This window comes from Tamandua tetradactyla, chromosome 23 (genome assembly GCF_023851605.1).
Source record: "Tamandua tetradactyla isolate mTamTet1 chromosome 23, mTamTet1.pri, whole genome shotgun sequence".
Lineage (NCBI taxonomy): Eukaryota > Metazoa > Chordata > Mammalia > Pilosa > Myrmecophagidae > Tamandua > Tamandua tetradactyla.
The window spans coordinates 3,431,722-3,450,151 of NC_135349.1; the positions used below are offsets into that span (position 1 = coordinate 3,431,722).

The window sequence follows — 18,430 nt, forward strand, 5'->3', positions numbered from 1 at the left end:
TATGTTAAAACACTGAATGAAGCTGCATGTGAGGTATAGGTTTTTTGTTTTTGTTTTTGTTTTTGTTTTTTCTTTCTATTATTGTTTTAATTCTTATTCTGTTGTCTTTTTATTTCTTTTTCTAAATCGATGCAAAAGTACTAAGAAATGATGAATATGCAACTATGTGATGTTATTAAGAAATACTGATTGTACATGTGGATTGGAATGATTTCTAATTGTTTTGTTAATTCTTTTTTTAATTAATAAAAAAAAAAGTTAAAAAAAAAAAAAAGAAATCAATTATTTTTCTATTTCCAGAAGCTGAAATACCTACGTCCCCTTGTCACATGAAACCCATGACTTTCTCTGCTGACTCCTCTGGTGTTGTTTTGTTAATTTTACTTGTCATGCTATGACTCTTTTTATCATCATGGCCGTCGTGTGCTCCATGATCAGCATGGGTTTCTTTTCATTACCGTTATTTTAAACTGTTTCTTTCACTTATGTCAATTGAAGAGAAGATGTATTGTAATGATAGACTGGAATTTACTTCAGAGTTTTGTAAAGAAATCATCTGCATGATATTGTTTGAATACTTAAATGAAATATCAAACCCTTTATGGCTGTAGAGAATGGTTCCTGTGAGAGGGCTCCTGTGCTTCCTGATGTCATCATGGATTCTCTGAGCTACAAATCAGAAGTAGAAATCCTGGTGGGAAAGGCGAAGAGTCTGTGGGGAGAAGAGCAGGGTTTACTGTGAACCAATTAATTAGGTTCCAGATAGAATTAAAGTAATAACCAGGGAAGAGTGGAGGGAAAGAGAGAGAAAGAAAGGGAAGAAAGAAGGGAGGAAGAAGGAAGGCAAGGTAAGTGAGAAGTTAAGATGGGATAAGGTAGGAAGGCAGGTAAGAGAAAGGAAAGAAGAAAGGAAGCAGGCAAGGAAGGAAGGGAGGGAAAGAAGAAGGAAAGAAAGAAAATAGAAGCAGAAAAAGAAATCTAGACGTCGTATGGTTTGGTACGTGAATGTATCTGAAGAAAATTGCATTTAAAAAAACTTTTAAAAAAGGAAATCTGGGGTAGTGGTTCTCAAAGTGAGTGCCCTGGACCAGCAGCATTAACATCACCTGAAAACTCGTTAAAATGCAAGTTCTAGGGCCCCACCCAGACACACTGAATAAGGAACTCTGTGGGTGGGACCTAACCATCTATACTTTGACAATCCCTCTAGATGCTTCTGATGCACTATCAAATTTGAGAACCTCACTCTAGAGGTTGGTGGGTACAAGAGTGTACACCAAAGGGTCAACATCCTCAACCCCTGATCATCTAGCATAGAGGAGGACTTGTGCCCATGGAAGGTCAGCCCAGTCCACTGAAGAAAAAATAGGAGTCCTTATGAACCACAGCACGAAAACAACATGTGAGCATACCATGTGTACTGGTAGATGTGGGGATGGTGGTGCCTGCCAGAAGAAACCACAACTGTATTTCAGAAAACCCCGAAGGTTGAGTAGGAGGCTGAAGTCTTCCTTAAGATAAAGGCCATGTCTTTGGAAAGAAAGGAAGATATAGGTTATGATTAATTGGCAGCTTAAGAGGATTGAACTGTTGGCCTGAGGTTAACCAATGAGAATCCATAAAAGTTTGAAGACCAGACTTGCAGAACAGTTTCTTCTCCAGCACTTTAGCAGGAGTAAGGCTAGGATAGATGATAGAATAATCAGATGGATTTGTAGGGTGCAGTTATGTCCAAACAGCCTTCTTTCTTGGTGCACCACCCCTTGGAGGATGACTCCAGCTGCAGAAGCCAGCATTCTTCCAGGCTCTTCTTGGTCAACTCTTCTGTCGGTGACTTGGAGGGCATGGAGATGGCAAACTTATCAAATATGCATAGTCACAGCTGAGGGGGGGAGATTTTTCCTTGCCAGAATCAGAAATAAAAACAAATTGCTTTGTTAGATTGGTTAAAATCAGCAAGTTGAAATCTTAACATAGAAAAGACAAAATACTACATTCAGATATAAACCAGCGATTGTGTGACACCAGTTACCACAACAAGTGGGTTTATTTGCATGCAGACCCAGGTGAGCTGTGACAGTACTCTTAGTCTCCCTCAGTCGACAGGAGACAAGGTCCCAAAGGGGCAGGGCATGCAGCCTGGACCCTGTTCTGGCTGGGCGCCATCTGGAGTGTGAAGGGAGTCTTACCACGAGGAGTGGTGAAAAGACTGGCACCCCTACAAGACGGAGACCAGAGGGCAAGCTCTGCAAATCTTTTGGAGTGAGAGATGCACGCGAGAAGTAGGGTGCTTATTTGGCCTATAGTAATAAAGCCTCATCAGGTATTTTTGGTATGATTTTCAAGTAACCTCACAGCTACATATGAAGGGAGTAATTTACCCAAGAGACACAACTGGAATCAATGAGTAGAAGTTGCAGAGGGAAAGGTGTTAGTTCAGCATAAGGAGGCCACCCCTTACACTGTATGACAAGGAGAGAGTTGACCTAAGGACCCGGAAAGGTATGTCCAGGAAATGATTCTGGTGGGAGTTGAGTGCCCATATCTGGACGGAGCTCCTGTTGAGCTGGGATGTTGAGTCTAGTGACCTCTGAGCCAACTCCCTCCATGCTGGGGCCTCCAGTCTACAAGACTCTGTCTGGACGTAATCAATAGGTCCTTTTGTACATCTCTTGACTCCATGAGTGCTTTACCCAAACTTGGGTAATAGTAATTTTATAAAACAAAACCATGATGCTGAGCTAAGGGTATGTGTTCGATTTTACTTCCATGCTTTGGCACATACTCAACTTGTCATACCCTTTCTACTACATTTTCTCTTGTTATCTGCTACTTAAAGATTTGGCTCAGGAACAATTTCCTCCATGGAGCCTTCTTTAAGGAAATCTGCACTGACCTTCATCATACCACTTATTATATGGAATTACAAATGTCTGATTCTGCCATTAGACTCTGAACTCCTTGAAGGCAGGGACCCTGAACCTAGGTATCACACAAGCACAAAGGAAGGACCTTGGTTGGAGTAGTGTCAGCTCCTCTGTGTGTCAAAAAGTCTGAAGCTAAAATATTTTTCCAGGAAATTATAATCATACTTGTAAATTGAACTAGTGAGTTTTACTATATCATCATCAGTTTGTAGTCTTAAATCACAGTGTTCCTAGGGAGGAAAAAAGAAGAAAACTTTACTAGCTAATTGCAGTATTATTATAGCAGGGAACCAATAGTTTGTATCCCAAAATAAGATCAATATAAATACAGTAGCATGTTTTTAAAAAATGTCCTCTGTAAAGGAATATTTCCATAACTATACCTGTAGGGAAAGGGAAGATACAGAAATTGAAATTAGGCTTCTCTGAATGTGCTTTGAAGAACTGACATTGGAACCATGTAAATATATTTTACCTATTCATAAAACTGAATAATTTTAAAACATTTAAGAAAGAAATTCTCAAAAGTTGAAGGCAAAATGAAGCAAATGAATGTAACTTTATACTGAGTTGGTGGCATAATCACATGGGAAGAAACTATTTCAAGTAACTTTAAAAAATAATTATTTGTCTAGTGGGATATAGTCTAAGGACAAAAAATATCCTAAGCTGTTCTCAGCAATCAATTCTGCTGTTGTTTCTCTAAAACAATTGTATATACATTGTGGGATAAAGCAAGAAAGTGCTTATGTTGATGTCTTTGGGAACTGAGATTTTTGGCAAAGTTGAAATATCAAATTTGGAATGGGGAATATGATGATTTTGTCTTTAAAAAGGATGTCCTGTTGAGCCTGGCTCTGCCATCATGGGATTGAGAATGGCTGCTTGACAAAAGGTGGAAACAAATGAAACAATGAAACAAAATAAGGTTTCAGTGGCTCAGAGATTTAAAATAGAGTCCAGAGGTCATTCTGGAGGTTACTCTTATGCAAGCTTCAGCCAGGTATTGCAAATTGCCCTGGTATGCCAAGCCCTAAAAAACAGTATTCCTGAAAACCCTAAAGAAAACCCAGGGCTCTAACTAAGAGTCTATAAAAGTTTTACTTAGGTTTATTTTTAAGAAACTTAAAACCTCCAGATTGTTCCTATGCCAGATAAGCCCTGAAATTTAACGGTACCAGTGTCTCCCAGAATGTCAACCAGTAGCTTTCCCCCGCCCCATAATGTGGATCCCCCTTTCCAACATGAAGGGCTTAGACTGCTCGTTGTCCAGATACACCTGAAGATTGAGAGAAGAATCAAATGAGAGGGAGGAGTTCTGACAGAGAAGTTAGGATTTAACCCATGATTATGAATACTGAGTCATTACATAGAAATCTATTTTTAGCTTCTAGAGTATTAGAACAGCCAGAAGGAAATATCTGAAATTGTGGAAGTGTAACCCATACTATACTTTGAAATTTGCTGTATAACTACTTGTTAGACTGAACTTTGAAATGTATCACTTTTCTGCACAATAAAAATAGTTTTAAAAAAGATATATATATGTCACAATACACACACAAAAAAATGTTTTTAAAAAAAGGATGTCCTTGTGAAAAGGCCTAGAAATAAGCACCAACCCAGAAACAGACTCCAGAGGTTTGGAGCAGGTGCTGTGTAAGGTGAGGCTGGAGCATGTAGTCACTCCAGAAAGCAAAGAAGCTGTCAGATGCCAGTGGGGGCTGGTCAAACTCGGCGGCCAGGATGCAGAGGCTCCCACTAGTTAAAAATGAGGTTTGGAAATCAGTAATGATAGTAACTGCAATGGACTGAAAATTTTCAGAACTATTTAAGTCTATGGATTACTAATATATATTTTTAAAATGGCCTTGTCATCTTTGGACAATACCAGGGAAAATATTAAATATGAATTTGTGTAAAGCTTCCAAATTAAAATTTTTTTTAAAGATTTTTAGTGAGAAGCTTGAGTTGCATTCATGAACATTTTATCTTTGATATCTGGTTTTAAAATGCTTGAAATGACTCCATTCAGTCTCTATCAAGACTTTTAATGATAACCTCTTCAAATATTTGAAAATTACCCTTGACAAGAAGGTATTTACATAAGTAGGTGGTCACAAATGTCAAAAGATTATTTTTTGCTTTTTTTCACAGTTGAGAGAAACTTCTTTCTTGCCATAAAGAGGAATTCAGATAATTCGATGTCTTTAAATTATACTTTAAGGGCTCAGTGTTTCTTTAACAACTCTTACATTTCATTGACAAATGTAATGTTGAATGTTTTTGTGATAATGTGAATGGATTTGGAATCCAATCCAATGTTTTGCTTATCAGGCACTTCTGTAAGTCTGCTCAGATGCCGCTTTACCCATCTTGGTAACTCTTCGTTCGGGTCCAAATGCTGGTTCCTTTACAATTATAAAATTATTTACATATTGCTAGTTATCAATTTTCAACTCCATAACAAAGTTGAATTTTTGCTTTGAACCCACATACTTTATACATACATGTTAATATAGTTTCACACGCTCCTTGCAGTTATCTGCTGCATTCATTTGGGTGCTCAGAAATTTGAGTAAGCCATTTTGGATGGCACATCTATCCTTCAACAAATGTTCAAAGTGAAAACTATTCAGCAAAAGTAATAACAATAAGGATAACTGTTTGTTCAGCTCACAGATTCCTGCAAAACTCTTGGGCAGCCAGTGTACTTCCATTTGAAATAGTCAAGAGTGGTTCTCTGACTCCATTTCTTTCACAAAGCAAAAAACAGGTGAGACTGTCATGTCTTGGATTTCATTAGGTTTACTATTTCAAGAATGTCATTTAATGAGGAATTCAGCTCTATATGCCACCTATTACAGCTGACCGTCTCTGTGACTTGAAATAGCCTATTTCTTCAACCTCAGGCTTTTCAGATTCAACTCCTATTGCAGAGCATTTGTAACTTTCTGTCTGCATTGGCATATAAAACCTACAAATCTGTTGTGTAGAATCTTCTGTATTTCAGAGTAACCATTTAGCCTTCACTGTCCCATCCCAGTCATCTGATTTGTAGAGGACGCTGTCCCTGTCCATTTCTGTCCTTCTGGGCAGTGTCATCAGGCTGGAGCACCGCCTGCTGAGTCTCACTGAGCACTTGCTGCCTCCCAAGGTGACACCCCCTGGCATGGGGCACCCCTGGCGAATGGCTGGCTGCCGAGGCTCCCTTGCCTCCATTTGAGGCAGCCTGGAGGGTCAGGGTCAGCAGAGGTCTCAGTCGCAGCCACGCGCGGGGGTGGGGTGGGGACTTCTCCTCCCCCAGCCCTGGCTTCCTCACTTCCTTAGGAGGGGTCCTCTGAGCCCCATTAAAGCTGATGAACACAGCCCTCCGCCTCCAGAGCCTGTTTCCTGGGGTAATTTTATGTGCTAGCCACTTGTTTTGAGGCATCCAAACTATCACTATATACCAAGTGCAGTTACTGCCATCAGTATTCATCAATCTGCAATGAAGATGGGTTTGATTTAATGATTGACTGGACCGAGTTTGTCCTGGGTCTCCAGGCATGTCCACGCTGCACCCCCGGCGGCACTCTTCAGGCCTGGTGACGGCCCTGCTGCGAGTCCCACACATCGGACGCCGCTGCGGCTCCACCAGAGGACGGAGCCTGAGGCTGCAGGAGCTCTGCGTTAAACGCAGCTCACCGTGACTGGCGTCTTGTACTGAGACTCATCCATCCCCGTGTTTCTATTCGTCTGTGGTGAGAACTGAGCGGTTCCGGCTATGTCGGATTTAAGACAGAACGAGGTCGTGCTTGGCGTGTGCCGAGAAATGATCTGCTGAACACGGACTGTGTTACGCAATGAAAACCAGAAAGGAACCTAACCCTGGCGCCTTCCCAAAGGGCCTCACTTCAGTGCTGACTTCTGGGGAGAAGCGCCCCTAGGTGCTGATCCGAGGCCCCCGGAGGCCACGGTTCAGGCAGTGCGGAAGCTGCCGGAAACCCGGCACTGCAACCACGCCTGGGCCTCCACTTTACTGCAGAATAATCTTCGAGACTCGGCCCTTCTGTTGGTATCCAGAAGAGGCTGGCTGTGTAACCCCCGAGAATTGGGCCCTCCCAGCCGTCACAAGCCTTTTCTTTGAAATGCTGTCAAGAAAAATTGGCTAGCTGTTGTCTTTTTCTCATCTGAGAGAATTTTTTAATTCCTTTTCTCACAAGTTGAGTTACTTCTGACGACAGTAATTAGGAAAAAGAGAAAAGGGGGGACCGGGAATAGAAGAGGCTGAGAAGAATTGGGGACTTTTAAAAATAAAGGCCTCTGTGATCTCAGAAACTCGGTCTTGTGACTCTGGGGCTGGGCAGAGCTGAAGCGTGAAGCCGCAGGGTGAGAAGGGAAGGGCCTGCCTTCCGCACCGCGCCAGCAAGGTAGGGACAGCTGCCCAGGGTTTTCAGACGTGGCTGTCACTTGTTTCTCCAAGACCCTGGAGGGTCCCAGAGAGGCGCTGCCCAGGATGCAGGACAGAGCCTGGAAAAGGAACACCTCACACAGGCGTCATGTTGCTCCAAAGCCAAGCCAAGTGCAGGTGTCTGACCGACAGTGTAGGAAAGGAGGAGTGCCCAGGTTTAGGAAGAGCAATGGACAACAGGACATCATCGCCTGTTTAAAGTATGCAAAGCACCATTTTGTTTCAGCAATGGTTGGTGTGGTCCTACTCAGAGAATTTAACACTAGACGGGACGTGTTATGGAACTCCAGAGCTGGTGAATGGGGCTCACAGCCCCAAGAAGGAAGCCTGCGAAGAAGAGAATATATTCCTCAGTGCCACAGGATGTGGATTCTGAGAGGAAAGGACACAGCAGGTTTCAAGTCTTCTCCCAGTTGCTCCTAATATTTGTTTTACTCCCCTTTCCCCTTTCCTTCCTTTTTTCTTTCTCTCCTTCACAGGAGATGTATTGTCTATTGCTGTATAACAAACTGCCCCAAAAACTTAGAGGTTCAAAACAAGCATTTCATTACATCTCATGACTTTGGGCTCAGGAACCTGAGCAGGGCTTGGACGTGTGGCACCTGTGCAGGTCCTATTGGCAGATGGGCTGACTGGTAGGGGGGCAGCAGGCTGGACCCAGCTGGCACTGGCAGTGGGCCCCCTGCACCAGCAGTGTGGCCGGCTGCAGGGATTCCCTACAAGGCGACTCCGGGCTCCCCAAAGGAACAGCTCAGGGGGAAGAAGTAGAAGCTACAGCTTATTAAGACCTGGGTCATAGGCTTTTGGTCGGAGGAGTCTCAGAGCCTAACGCCTATGTCCAGGCCCCACGTCTCGACAGGGTGAATGTCAGAGAGTTGCAGCATTTTTTTATCAGTCAGATTTATTGAGCACAATTTACATAGAGCAAATGCCACCCTTTTTAGTATAGAGTTCTGTAAGTTTTGATAAGCATATGAAGTCCACAATCGAGCTACAGACTATTTCTTTCATCCCCAGAATTCCTCTGTACTCAAACCCCCATCCTTGGGATGTTTTATGCTCCTACAGTTTTGCCTTTTATGGAGTATCGTGTAAAGGGAATAATCCGTCTGTGCCTTTGAGCCACCTGTTTTCCCTTAGAGCCGCGCACGTGGCGCGTGTGAGGAGTCGGCTCCTGTTTGTCGCAGAGTTGCGCTCCATTCCTTAGATGGGCCGCGGTTGGTTAACCCACTCAGCTGGGGAGGGGCATCTGGGATCTTTGCATTTGGGACAATTATTAATAAAGTTCTATAAATATTGCATGCAGATCGTATATGAAATATGAAATCAAGTTTTCATTTCTCTTGTCTAAATACCTAGGGAAAGGATTGCCAGGTTACATGGTTACTGCGTGTTTCACTTTGTAAGAAACTACCAAACTGTCTTACCAAGCAGCTGCCCCATTCTGCATTCTCATCTGAAACTATAAGTGTTTCAGATGCTTCGCCGTTTCACTCACATTTGGTATGCTCAGTTTCATCACTGTTATCTGTTTTTATTTTAGCCCTTTTGATAGGTTTATAGCTGTACCACATTGTGGTTTTAAATTCTCTGATGATGATCTTTTCTCATGCTTATCCGCCATCATTCTATTTTCTTTGGTGAAGTAACTGTTAGACATTTTTGCTCATTTTTGGTTGTCTTCGATTTTCTTATTATTGAGTTTTAAAAATTCTTTACCTATTCCGAATAAAATTCTCTTATCAGATATATGTCTTGCAAATACTTTCTCCCAGTCTGTGGTCTGTCTTTTCATTTTCTTAACAGGTATCTTTACAGAGCAGAAGTTTTAAATTTTGATGAAGTTAGATTTATCAGTATTTTTCTTTTATGGCTAAGGCTTTTGGATATTAGATCTAAGAACTATTTGCCTAACCCAATGTCAGAACAAATTTTTCCCTAGAAGTTTTATAACTACAAGTCTTACACTTAGTAGAAGGAGTGAATTTTTGTTAAGGTTTGAGGTATGAATTTAGAGTCATTTTGTTCTACAAATGAATGTCCAAGTTTTCCAGCACCATTTATTGAAAAATTTCCTTCCTCCATAACATTGCCTTTGCGCTTTTATTGGAAACCAATTGGTAATATATATGTGGGTAACTTGTGGTCTCTATTCTGTTTCACTGATCAGTTTACCCACCCTCTACCAGGAGTAGCATACTGTTCTGCTTGCAGAAGATTTTAGTTGGTCTTGAAATCACATAGAGCAGGTTCTCCATTTTTATCCTTCCTTTTCAAAATTGTTTTAGTTCTTTTGATTACTTTGCTTTTCTATATAAACTTTAAAATTAGCTTTTCAATTTCTAAAAAAAAGTCACTGATATTTTTATTGGCATTGTGTTCAACTTACAGATCAATTTGGGGAGAATTTACCTCTTTACTACATTGTATTCCAAACCATTAATATGATATGACTCTTCCTTTACTTAGGTCTTTGATTTCTTTCATCAATGGTTTTCAGCCTACAGTACAGACCCTGTATATATATTGTAGATTTATGGATATGAAATGTTTTTGTATTTCATGTTTTGTTGCTATTTTAAATGGTACTGACTTTTTAATGTCAATTCCATTTGTTCATTGTTCACAGTAGAAATAGAATTGAATTTTGTGTTTTGATCCTATCCTGTGACCATCCTAACCTCATGTATTAAGGTTCCAGGGACCTTATTTTCTAGACATCTAGGGATTTTCTACGTTGACAATCATGTGTGCAAACAGAAAGAGATTTGTTTCCATTCCATTCTGTATGTCTTTTATTTCTTTTTCTTGCCTTATTGCACTGTCAAGGACTTCCAGAATAGGAATGGTGAAAGCAAACATCTTTGCCTTGTTCCTGATCTTAAGGAGAAAGCATTGTCTTTCATCTTAAATAAGATGTTAGTTGTAGATGTTTTATAGGTGCCATTTATCAAGTTTAAGTTTCTTTTAATTTCTACTCTTCTGGAATTTTTCTTTTTTTATCAATAATGGGTGTAAAATTTTGTCAAATGTATTTCTAAATCTATTAACATGATCATATGATCTTTCTTCTTTATTCTGTTGATGCGATAAATTAACTTGATTAATTTTTGAATGTTTAGCCAACCTTGCATGTATTTGATAAACCCAATTGGTTAAATTAGATTGTAATTTTTACATATTTCTGAATTTGATTTGCTAATATTTATGAAAGATTTTTGCATTTGTCTTTGTGCTGGCTTGAAAGGAAGTATGCCCCCTAGAAAAGCCATGTTTTAATCAAAATCCCATTTCATAAAGGTAGAATAATCCCTATTCAATACTGTATGCTTGAAACTGTAATCAGATCATCTCCTGGATGATGTGATTTAATCAAGAGTGGTTGTTAAACTGGATTAGGTGACAACATGTCTCCACCCATTTGGGTGGGCCTTGATAAGTTTCTGGAGTCCTATAAAAGATGAACATTTTGGAGAATGAAGGCAGTTCCGAGAGAGCAGAGAATGCTGCCACACCCCGAAACAGAGAGTCCACAAGCCAGCAACCTTTGGAGATGAAGAAGGAAAACACCTCCCGGGGAGCTTCATGAAACAGGAAGCCAGGAGAGAAAGTTAGCAGATGACGCTGTGTTCACCATGTGCCCTTGCAGCTGAGAGAGAAACCCTGAACTTCATTGGCCTTCTTGAACCAAGGCATCTTTCCCTGGATGGATGCCTTTGATTGGACATTTCACAGACTTGTTTTAATTGGGACATTTTCTTGGCCTTAGATTGTAAAGTAGCAACTTATTAAATTCCCCTTTTTAAAAGCCATTCTGTTTCTGGTATATTGCATTCTGGCAGCTAGCAAACTAGAACATCTTCATGAAGGATATTGATCTGTAGTTTTATTTTATTTTCATGTCTTTTTCTGATTTTGGTGTTAGGGCAAACCCTTAAAGTTGATTTTCTTTCTTTCTCAAATACCTGGAGGAATTCATCATTGAGGCCATCTGTGCTTGGAATTTTCTTTGTTGGAAGATTGTAATTGTGAATTAAAATTTTAACAGCTATAGGAGTATTCAGGTTACCTGTTTCTTCCTTACTAGATTTTTCAAATGTATTACTCTTAAAGAATTTGTTCATTTCCTAAATTGTTGAATTTATGGGCATAAAGCTATTCAAAATATTTCCCTACTTTCATTTTAATGTCATTATAATTTGTAGAGATATCTCCTAAGATTGGTGCTATTGATTATTTGTAATTTCTCTTGTATTCTTGGTCAGTCTAGCTGGAGGTTTATCAATTTTGTTGATCTTTTCTAAGGAATCAGCTTTGTCTCTTTTTATCTATTATTATTTCTCTATTATTTTTCTATTTTTAAATTTCTTTGAATTCTGCTCTTTCTCTATTATCTTCTTCTACCTGATTGTTTTGCATTTAATTTACTTTTCTAGATTCTTAAGGTGGAAAAGTTGATTCTAACATAAGCATTTAAATGCTATGAATTTCCTTATAACCACTATTGCATCCCACAAACTGTGGTATGTTGTATTTACATTTTCATTAAATTCAAAATACTTCATAATTTTCCGTGTGACTCCTTCTTTGACCCATGAGTTATTTAGAAGTATATTGTTTAATTTTCACATATAAGAGATTTTCCAAATATCTTTCTTTTGTTTATTTCAAGTTTAATTTTCTTGGGTTATAAAACATACTTTTATGGTTTCAATTATTTTTTTTTTTTTTTTTTAAAGGAAAGACAGAGAGAAGGAAGGAAGGATAGAAGGAAGGAAGAGAGGAAGAAAGGGAAACATCTTTTAAACATTTTCTTGTTTTATTGTATTTTGTTTCTCCGTTTTCGTTACATGGGCTGGGGCCGGGAATCGAACCGAGGTCCTCCGGCATAGCAGGCAAGCACTTTGCCCGCTGAGCCACCGCGGCCCGCCAGGTTTCAATTATTTTAAACTTGTGTAGGTTTGTTTTGTAGCTCAGAACTTGTCTATCTTGGTTTAAGTTTAATGTGCACTTGAAAAGAGTATGTATTCTACTTTTGTTGGGTAGAATTTTTAAATAAGTATCAAGTAGGTCAAGGTACTTAATAGTGTTTTGAGGTCTTGTATATCTTTACTAATTTTTTTTGTCTACTTTTATTTTCAGAAAGGAATGATGAAACCTCCAACTGTAATTGTATATTTGTCTATTTTTCCTTTTAGCTTCATCAGTTATTTTGAAGCTCTGGTTGCATACACATTTAGGACTATTAAGCATGCTTGATGAATAAACTACCTTACCGTTATATAATTACCTTTTTATCACAGATTCTGTTCCTTGTTCTGATAACTATTCTGTCTCATATTAGTACAACCTTTGCAGATTTATATTAGTATGGTTTTTGCATTTTTTTTAACTTTTAAGCTACCTATGTCTGCATATTTGAAATGGATCATATAGAAACGATATAGTTGATGCTTGATTTTCATCCAACTGAAATCTGTCTTTTAATGGACTGTGTAGACTGTTTACAAATAATGTAACTATTGATGTGGTGGGATTAAGATCTGCCATCTTGCTAATTGGTTTCTTTTTGTTCCTTCCCTTCTTTTTGTCTGCAGGTCTACGGGTAATGAATTTACTTGGGTTTTGTCTGTCTGAAATGGTTTTATTTTGCCTTTCTATTAAAAAAAGATATTTTCACTGGATATAGAATTCAAGGAGGATATGTTTTTCTATCGTCATTTTAAAGATGACATTCCATTACCTTCTGGCTTACATAGTTTCTGATAAGAAAGCTGCTGCAATTCTTATTTTTATATGTAATATATCTATTTTGTGTGTCTTCAGCTCTCAAACATTCTATACTCTCGTGCTAGCCAATATTTAGCCTTTAGCAATTCATTCAGAATTTTAGCTGAGTTTTTCTTACCAAGTTGCATATGTTCATTGTCTCTTCCTCCCATGCTTTGCCACAAGTGAGTCAGTACTAACCTCCTTACTCCTTGAAGAATCCACCTTTCTTTGAATTTTAGACTACTCAGTTGCCCTGTGACTTCAGCTCTCTGATGGGTTCAAAGTTATGATTTTGTATTTTATTCAGCTTTTTTTTTGTTTTTATGGTAGATGTGATGTTCTTTCTGATATCCTAGGCAATAGTCCAGTCCCTGTGGCAATTTTTCACCCACAAACTCTTGTTTCCTTAGTGATTTATGGAGGGAAGGGCTAAAGGATATCACAGCGACACTCAATAGTAGATGGGAAAAGATCATGATTTAGAAGAGTAGACTTGAGTGTCTTAAGCAAATTTAAGCTTTTTCACCTATGCCTAAGGAGATAGGCTTTTGAGAAAGAAAACCATGAAAAGTGTAATCATCCTTAGCAGGACTATGCTCCATACTTACTTATCTTGTGCCAGGAGACCCTGGTCTTTGTTTCACAACCTTGAGCCAGAGGATCCTTTGAGTTCCTGCATCTCACTTTTAAAGCAGGTTCCTAGACAGCCAAGACCTTCCTTTTCGCCTTGCAGAAAGCATATCAGTGCAGCCAATGAGTTAGTCTGCTCTTTACAGACCACTGGAGTTATCATCCTTAAAAAACTAGCCATGTCACATCAAGTCCTTTCCCTCATTTAAAGGTCTGCCCTTTCTTCCAGACTTAATCTGATCTGAAGCTCTCCATGCCCTCCTGGGGCTGAAATATTGCTCTACTGTTCTACAGAGTGATTTGCCTGTTTACAATTACATGGCCATCTCCCCTAGAATGTGAATTCCATAAGGGCAGTGCATTTGTCAGCTATGAAAATGGCCTTGATAGCTGTTCGGCAAAGGAAATAAATAACCAGTGGAAAATTTAAAAATGGCTGTCCTAGTGAAAGACAAAGAGAAATGTAGCCACCAGATGAATAAACCACGTGATGATGGGCACCAATACATATGAGAGGAAATGAAATTTCACTCTGTTTTTACATTTTCTTTCATTTAAATGATAATTTACATTGAAACATGGGGTATATAATGGGATTGGGGGGAGCATTCTAGATGAAACCCTGCTTTTTCTCAAATATTGTATAATTGAAAAAGAAATCCAAGATCTTTTACTTGCTGACCTTCTCAGATCCACAGGAAAGACTCACCTGTGGGACAAGAAGACAATCCAGTCCATTTCCTCCCTATGCATTAAAGAGTTCTCAAGCAGAAAATCAGAAATAGCTCAATTCTCTTTCCCTATAGTCCCACTATTAGCTTCCAAAAATATCACACTGTCTTCATTGCTGTAATTGCCTGTGAACCATGAGTGGCAGCTAAGGTTTTTTTTTTTGTCTCCCCTCCCTACTGCATCTCCTGCCACTGTCACGCTGTCCGCCCGGGAGCAGTGCCTACCGCCCCGCCGCAGAACGTGCATGCTGAAGCTGTGAACTCCACCACCGTTCAGTTCCTCTGGAACCCTCCACCTCAGCAGTTCATCAACGGCATCAACCAGGGATACAAGGTTCTCAACCTTGGCTTATTGCTTAGAGAGACTGTTTTGTATACAGTTATTGGTTTTGTGTACCAATAATCAGTCAGGCTGCCTGCTGCGTAGATCTTCATCCGGGTGGGGTCCTATCATCAGATGTGTGGGGACAGAAATTCAGAGTATTTATCAAAGGAATGGTTCTGCATAAGAGAGAAAATGTTTTTAGAAAGATGATTCATTTCTAAATGACCACTGGGAGACATAGCTTGGTTGACAGGAATCAGCATTTGTACAGACCACTTCTTCCCAAAAGGGAGTCCTCTCAGAAGAGCACAGATTTGGAGCAAAGGGAACTAGCAGCACTTGAGCAGTATTTCTGTCAAGTAAGAGTGGTTATTTCCTTCCCTTGTCTGTTTAAAGAACGAAGGCCAGTTGAGGCAGAGCACCTACCTGAACTGAATGAGAGAGACACAGACAGACCCCTACCACCCAACTTTTCTTTGTCATTAGTTAGCCAGAACAAGTTACCTCTGAAGAGGCACTTGGATGCAATTTCCAAATGTGTAGTTTGTCATACCGTTTAGATTTTCTCCTGATTAGATGTGCGAGCCCACCTTAATTTTACCTACAAATACTTACAGATCTCCTTTAATGGCAGGTAAAGTCAGGGAAGATCTTCGTAGAGAAGGGGTTCCACCTCGTTTGCTGGGATCTTTGGTAGTTTTCTGATTCAGTGGATATTTTTTCCTCAGATGCACTGGTTCATTTTTTTCCATTTGGATTCAACTTACTGTAAAGCACTTGTTATTCACTGGAAAGCCAGACGTACCTAGAAATTTGCCATTCCTTTTCTTTTCCCTAGAAGTATATATTTCCCTGTCAGAACAGTTTTGGAAAGAAAATATTGATCAGTCATGATAATTTTACCCTCTTAACTTCTCTGTCAGGTCTTACTGGCATGCTTAGAGTGCTCATTTGATAGCTTAGCTGCTGGCCTGCTCTCTCTAAGTATGTTTTGTATCCTCCAGCATGTCAACTTTCAGATGTAATTAATCCTTGAAATGTTTGGTGTCAAATGAATTAAACTCACACAAGAACATAACTTGCCAAAACATTAAAACAACTTTCCTTATAGTATGTTTATATATCTTAGCTCTTTGAAATTATAACCAAACTCCTAAAATCAATTTTGGGAAACAAGTGTTTATAAATTATAAATAATTAAGGTTGTTGCCACCAAATAAGGGGGTTCTGCTTGAGTCAGAGTAGGTGCCTATATAGGAAAAATATTTATATTTGTGTTGCATTGTATTGCTTCAGCTAAATAGCAGATGATGCCATCTTTTCCTTACTGTTCAAAAATGTGTATATTCTGTAACATGCTTAAGTGAAGCAAAGGTGAAGGTTTTAGGAATGTCTGTTTTCCAACATGAGTTCAGGCAGATATTTTATTTATATATATATATATATATATATATATATATATATATATATATATATATACACACACATGTATCAAGTAGTTATAAACATACTGATTTGTATATAATAATCTAGTACCTTTTAAACTCAACTCTTTAAAGATGAGATTAAAGTCTTAATTACAATTTCCCTTGTCTTGAGTACACATTCATTGCGAAGTGAAATACTGCTGCGGAGTTGAGAGGGAAGAAATGAAATTTAAAGGCTCCCTTTTCTCCGTGTTCCTTCCCAGCTTCTAGCGTGGCCCGCGGATGCCCCCGAGGCTATCACAGTGGCCACCGTCGCCCCAGATTTCCACGGGGTCCATCACGGAGCTCTAAGCAGCCTGAAGAAGTTCACTGCCTACTTCACCTCAGTGCTGTGCTTCACCACGCCTGGGGACGGGCCCCGCAGCACGCCGCAGCTCGTGCGGACCCACGAGGACGGTGAGGATTCCTCCTCCTTACCTCCTCCTTAGCCCGCCAGCCGTAGGCCATTCACCAAGCAGGACAGGTCCACTGTGGTGCCCAGCGTTGGTCGGGGGCCAAGATGCACCCGTCAGGAGACTCCACATCCTCGGGGCGCTCCCACCCTGCAAAGTCCTAGGGAGCTAAGCATCAGTCACGCTTGGTAGAGCCTGGGGCTCTGAAAGGAGGCCCTGGCTAGAGGCAGGAGTGCTGAGGACTAGAGGTGGGGATTCTAGTCCCAGCTTTGTTCTACTCCTTTCACCTCCTCCCTTAATGCCCCTTTGGGTCCCTTGCCTTCCAACCCACTCATCCCCTGACTTCCCAGAGCCACTTCCCTTGAGCCTCTAGCCGCCCTCTCCATCTGGTCAATTCAAACCAGACCTTGCTCTACTCAAAGGCCAGCTGATTCTTATGGAAAACGTTATCTAATGAAGTTATCCTGAGAAAATAATCACAGATACTCACAAAGGTTTACATATAAAGAAGTTCATTACAGTTATTTGCAACTGCAGAAAGGGTTCAAGTGTTCAGAAAGGGGAAAGATTGAAAAAACTATGGAATGACAATACAACAAATATTTTGAAGTTATTAAAAATAAAAATATTGAGGGTCAAAAATTTTGAGAGAAAATGCTGACCATATAATGTTAGGTCAAAAAACAATATACAAAACTATGTGAGAAACAAATTTTATAAAATATATTTGTACAAAACTATGCAAGCTGAGAAAAAACCTTAGAGGAAGTATGTCAAGATTTTAATATCTCTGTGGAATGTGATTATAGGTATTTTAAATATTTATCTTTGTATTTTTCTGCATTTTCTAACTTTTATATGTTTATGTACTCTTTTTATAACCAGAATTAAGACTAGTATGAGTTTAAAACAAAAAAAACCACAAAAACCTGGACTCGGGTCGTGGCTGGGCCTTCTGTGCGCATCTGAACTCGAGCCCAGCAATGCTGCACAGCCCTGCTCCTGTTTGTGAATTCCTAGCTTCACTGTCCTCTCAGCGCTCCCTGTTTCTTGCGCTTGTTCCTCATCCCTCTTCCCTCAAAGGATAATGGGTCTGACCTTTTTCCTAAGGTCCTCGATCATCCTGTTCCCTTCTGCTTTCTGGTCCCTTTCCACAGTTAACCGGCTCTGTTAGAGTGTTCATTTGATGGTTCCTTTCACTCTTTGCACAATTGGCTCCTTCCCCTTAGCCTGGCCTAAAAATGTGCAGAGATCCCCCTCACCCAAAATTGGCAACTTCCTGGCCATGCTGCCCCATCGAGTTGCCCAGTTAGCTTCTTACATCCTTTCAGTATCAACTCTTTACTTTGACCTCCTAACCTCCCACACTCCCTAGGGCCCTTAGCAGCCTGGCTTCCTCTTCACCCCTCTTCAAGAGTCATCTCACCATTGACCTCCTGAACTCAAGGTCCACGTCACCTTGTGCCAGAGGAAGAATGGAACATGGCTTCTTCATCCTCTGAGACCATAGACCTTCCCAAAAGAAGAGAAAATGAAATTTATTTGTTTTCAACTATTTGCTGATCTCAGAAATTCTTCCCATACCTTTGGTCTGGCATTTGCTTTTCTTTTCAACTGGACTTTTTATTGAGATAGCTATAGAATTCACACACAGTTGTAAGAAATAATAATGAGATCCCACATTCACTTTTCTCAAATTCCCCCTATGGTAAC

The 18,430-nt window shown here is 39.9% G+C and overlaps 1 protein-coding gene across 7 annotated transcripts in view; it reads left to right on the top strand.

The window, feature by feature from the left end:
• Nucleotides 1–18,430, top strand: part of SDK1 (sidekick cell adhesion molecule 1) — a 1,057,379-nt gene that overhangs the window by 871,567 nt on the left and 167,382 nt on the right. For all 7 annotated transcript variants that reach the window (XM_077140486.1, XM_077140483.1, XM_077140481.1 and 4 more), the window contains 2 exons: nt 14,732–14,847; nt 16,529–16,721. In XM_077140486.1, the coding sequence (XP_076996601.1) occupies nt 14,732–14,847; nt 16,529–16,721 (309 nt within the window). The remainder of the gene's footprint in view (nt 1–14,731; nt 14,848–16,528; nt 16,722–18,430) is intronic.